At 41.8% G+C, this 4454-nt stretch overlaps 1 protein-coding gene across 2 annotated transcripts in view; it reads right to left on the bottom strand.

Annotated features, from left to right (window-relative positions):
* Positions 1 to 4454, bottom strand: part of PLCB1 (phospholipase C beta 1) — a 731248-nt gene that overhangs the window by 166251 nt on the left and 560543 nt on the right. For both annotated transcript variants that reach the window (XM_017523921.2, XM_017523922.2), the window contains exons 13-14: positions 2978 to 3062; positions 1465 to 1642 (exon numbers count right to left, since the gene is read on the bottom strand). In XM_017523921.2, the coding sequence (XP_017379410.1) occupies positions 1465 to 1642; positions 2978 to 3062 (263 nt within the window). The remainder of the gene's footprint in view (positions 1 to 1464; positions 1643 to 2977; positions 3063 to 4454) is intronic.

Genomic DNA, 4454 nt, shown 5'->3' on the forward strand with positions numbered 1-4454 from the left:
TTTTTTTGAAACAGAGTCTTGCTCTGTTGCCAGGTGCCAGGCTGGAGTGCAGTGGCTCGATCTCGGCTCACTGCAAACTCCGCCTACTGGATTCAAGCAATGCTCCTGCCTCAGCCTCCCAAGTAGCTGGGACTACAGGCGTGCATCACCACACCCAGTTAATTTTTGTATTTTTTTTTAGTAGAAACAGGGTTTCACTATGTTGGCCAGGATGGTCTTGATTTCTTCACCTCGTGATCCGCCCACCTCGGCCTCCCAAAATGCTGGAATTACAGACGTGAACCACTGTGCTGGGCCAATACCGCTGCTTTAAGCAATTCTTGTACGTGTCTCTTGGTAAACCTAAATACATATTTTTGTCAAGCATATACCTAGAAATGGAATTTCTGGGGTACAGGGAGTGCATATATCCAAACTGATCATTCCTATGTTAAACTTAATAACTGAAAAACTTCCTAGGGTCAAGCTTAAAGTTTCTTCCACTTAACCACCCTGCAATCAGGAGATGTCTATATGCAATTTTCAGATTGCCAAGCTTCTGACTGAACTTGGAAGATAAATTAGACTAAATGACAAATAATCCAAGGGAAATGAGTGACTGCTGAATTCTTTTCTCCCCAACCACAGAAATGTATTTCAACCTTAATTTAAAAGGAAATGATATTAAGCATCCTCTAGGAACTTCCAAAGATAATTTAAGTAATTTTGCCATGTTGCAGATTTAAAAAATCCCTCTAAAACATGAAAAAAATTGAAATGCCCAGAACTCTTCAGCATATTATCAGTGAGAATGCATTGTGAGCTCAGTTCTATAGTGAATATTTCCCATTATGAACCTTAAAGTCATATGGTCACTCTGAAGACTATTTGGCTTACATGTTAGCCGGAATAATGACCTCCCAGAGATGTCTCTGCTCCATGAATATGTTAGCTTGCATGACAAAAGGGACATTGCAGATGAGATGGAGTTAAAGGCCTTGACATGGGAGCGATTAGCCTGGATTATCTGGATGGATCCAATATAATGACATGAGTTCTTGCCAGCAGAGGACATTTCCTGCCTGTGGTCAGAGGGAGATGTGACCACAAAAAACAGGTTAGTGAAATGCAACCTTGCTGGCTTTAAAGCTGGAGGAAGAAGCCCCAAGCCAACAAATGTGGGTGGCCTCTAGAAGCTGGAAAAAGCAAGGAAGCAGCTTTTCCCTTAGAGCTTCCAGGAAGGAAAGCAGCCCTGCAGACACCTGGGGTGTAAGCCAGTGAGACCCAGGGGGCTTTCTGACCTACAGGACTGAAGGATAATACATTTGTGCTGGTTTAAGCCACAAAGTTTGTAGCAGCAAGAGAAAACCAATAGTTTAAAACTGTGCAGAAATAGGAATGTTCAAAGTCCTTCTAAACTAATTTCAGAGCAGCAATTCTTAAACCAACACAAAACATGAGGGGGAGAGCCTGCCAGCCCCTCACCGGCTCCTGGGGATGAGGGCTCGAACACACTGGAGGAGTCGCTGCAGGTGTTGGAGGCTTGTTCTGAGAGCTTCTTTTTGCCGCTTCCTTCTGATGACTTGTGTGATTTCTTCTTATTTTTCACCAAAATTTTATACATTAAATCCATAGGACTTGGAAGAGGAACTCCAGATTCGAGCTAATAGAAATGAAAGGTATATTCTTTAGAAATGCTGCTCCCTCCTTTCAGATCCTCTCCCCAGACCCCCAGCTCAGCTTTGGATACGGAATGTCTAGACTGTTCTTCCCTACCTTCAGCACTGCTCATTAAACTCTTCTCAGTGTATCCTGCATGGGGGCTACTTCCTTCTTTTTTTTTACATCAAAGATATATTTTTATTACTATACTTTTGCAACATTTCTACATGAATAAGACCATAGAAATGTACTAGTAGATTTGATGTACTAAATCTGAACATTTATTAATTTTCCAACACACCATAGAAACCCAATCATCATGATTTAGGACAGATAAGAAGACCCTGACCTGAATTTTTGAAGGAGGGAAGCCAGGCATCTTCTAGGAAGGGTTGTTGGTAAACATGGGCAGAGGCTTCCAGGTGAGCCCATGAAATCATTTTTTCAGATTCCCCTTAAAATTGGCAAAATCCCGATCCTATACTAGGTAGCTTAGCTGCATATCTCCCTGGCATCAATAGAAGTGGATGAGGTGGCTTCAGATTTCCTCCCAGCCCTAAGATTCAAGCTACCATATTTGCAAGCCGTATTTTTACTATTTAGAGCTTGTATGTCTAATGAGAAAATCAATTTCCCTTAAGAGGGTCATTAAGTATTATATCAGAGAGCATGTACACAAGCCACAAGGTAGGTTTCTTTGAGAAAGTCTATAGAAAGCATAAGCTAGTCCTCTATTCTTGGCTTGCAATGAGTCTGGGGGTGGTATAAGTCTACTTAAAAATACACGGAGATTGGGCAAAGTGGTGCAGGAAGGAAAAGGCCACTTTGAGGATATTTCTGCTGTTTTCCTTCTCAAAGCAGAGATGCCACCATGGCAATGGGCAACCTGAGTTGTGACACACCAAAAGGTGTGTACAAGAAAATAGACAGCAGGCAGCAGGGACAGGCCAAGAAGACATTGTGTCGCCTGCAGTGTTCTGTTTTGCCAACCCATTTATCTCAAAGGGGTGTGATGCAGTTCCCTGGGAGTGATCAGAGGCCTGTCCTCTTGGACTGTCTCTATGGGCTGATTGTCATTGTTGGGAAATCTGCACTCTTGACTGAGATTCATCAGGCTACCAGGGAGAGAGAAGAGTGTGGGAAGAGGAAGAGAGCAGAGGCACATCCTCTACCCTCAGCAGGGCCCACTGCTGGTATCTTTCATGTCAAAGATTTCTTCATCAACTGCATTAATCTTACCAAGAAACATAAACATGAAAAGGAAGTAAGTCTCCCCTCAACCTCATTCATTAATAACACACACATTCCTTCAAGGACACACATCAGAACTGCTTACTGGATATTTTTCCAGGGGCTCCATGAGAAGGGCATCCCCAAAGATCAGTCGGCAATATTCTGCCATCTTGGCTTGCTGCTTTGGGCTAAGGGAGAACAAGAACAGAAGAAAGAAGGCAGGAGGCTTATCCAAAGAGCATGAACGGGATTGCTTTGTGTTATTAACTACTGAAAGAAGTAATTCTTGAATCCCACCAATCAGGATTGGCTTTTATCATCCTAGATCTTTATCCTAACTTATGTGAATTTAAATAATATACCCAGGTAGACAGTGAAGACATTGATGTGTGAGGTGGTTCCCAAGGCAGACCTGCATAGACACAAGTGGAGGGGACAGCAGGTCATTTGCTGTCACGGGAGCCTTGAAATTCCCAGAGTTAGAGGCTTAGTCCCTTTTGTTTAACTCGATGATTCTAAGTCAATTGCAAGACACTTGGAGAAAGAACCCTTTCATATATCCATCTAAATTCTCGAGTAAAATTTGTAAACCACTGCTGCAAAAAAGTGTTTATGAGGAGATGAAAGAGGATAGATAAGGAAGGATGGCAGGGAGGGAGCTGAATGGAGAAAGAGAGATGATGGAGAGAGAACAAGAGAGGGAGAGAATCTCAAAATGTTAGAAAAGGGAAGATAGGCAAACAGTGTGTCCACTTGGGGTAGGGGTCCTGGAGGAAAGATAAAAGTAGCAGGCACCTTGGGGAAAGGTGTGTGCAACTCTTAGGTACATAATAGAAAAGCAAAGGTAGTATTACTCTGAATATGTTGCCGGTAGGAAACTGCTGTAATGGAAAAAGGCTGGTGCTGCAGGGTATGCTGAGCTGAGGTCCAGGGTCTGAACCACTCTGGGTCTATAAAATGAGGAGGATAATAACTGTTCTTGGAAAGGGACAGAGGATGCTGAGAAGATCAAATGAAGTAATGGATGCAAACGCCTTTGAAACATTAAAAGAACAAAGTAAATGTAAGATGATTCCATTGTTACAAGGCGGCATCCACCAGCTAGACTAGACAAATTCTAAGCCCAGTAACTTGTAAACACAGCTGATATAGGGGAACATTCATATTCTTTCAATGCTACTGCTTCCCTTGACCTTTCAAAAGGCAATATATTTTTTTCTCATTTTGTGGAATGTTAAATATCATCATAAAGGTATTCAATTCCTTTGGGTTTTACGGACTTTGAATTTGATCTACAGTCTGTCGAACTTGATTTTCAAGAGTTTTCTCTACATGCTGCAATGATAATACATTTTAGCAGAACTAAGACTGTACTAAGTAACAGCAATGAAAAGCCTTCTTGATGAAAATTAAAATTGATCATAACATGTGACTCTTCTTTTCATTCCCTTTTCCATGAATGTTTAAGCCTGGATCATGGACCGTTTTTTTTTTTTCCTGGTGTTGGTGGGGTGGTATTGAGGGTTCAAATCATATTGCAATGGTCCACAGGGAAAGTCACTTTTTTGTATTTCTTTAAA

This window comes from Cebus imitator, unplaced genomic scaffold, assembly GCF_001604975.1.
Source record: "Cebus imitator isolate Cc_AM_T3 unplaced genomic scaffold, Cebus_imitator-1.0 Scaffold31, whole genome shotgun sequence".
Taxonomy (NCBI): Eukaryota; Metazoa; Chordata; class Mammalia; order Primates; family Cebidae; genus Cebus; species Cebus imitator.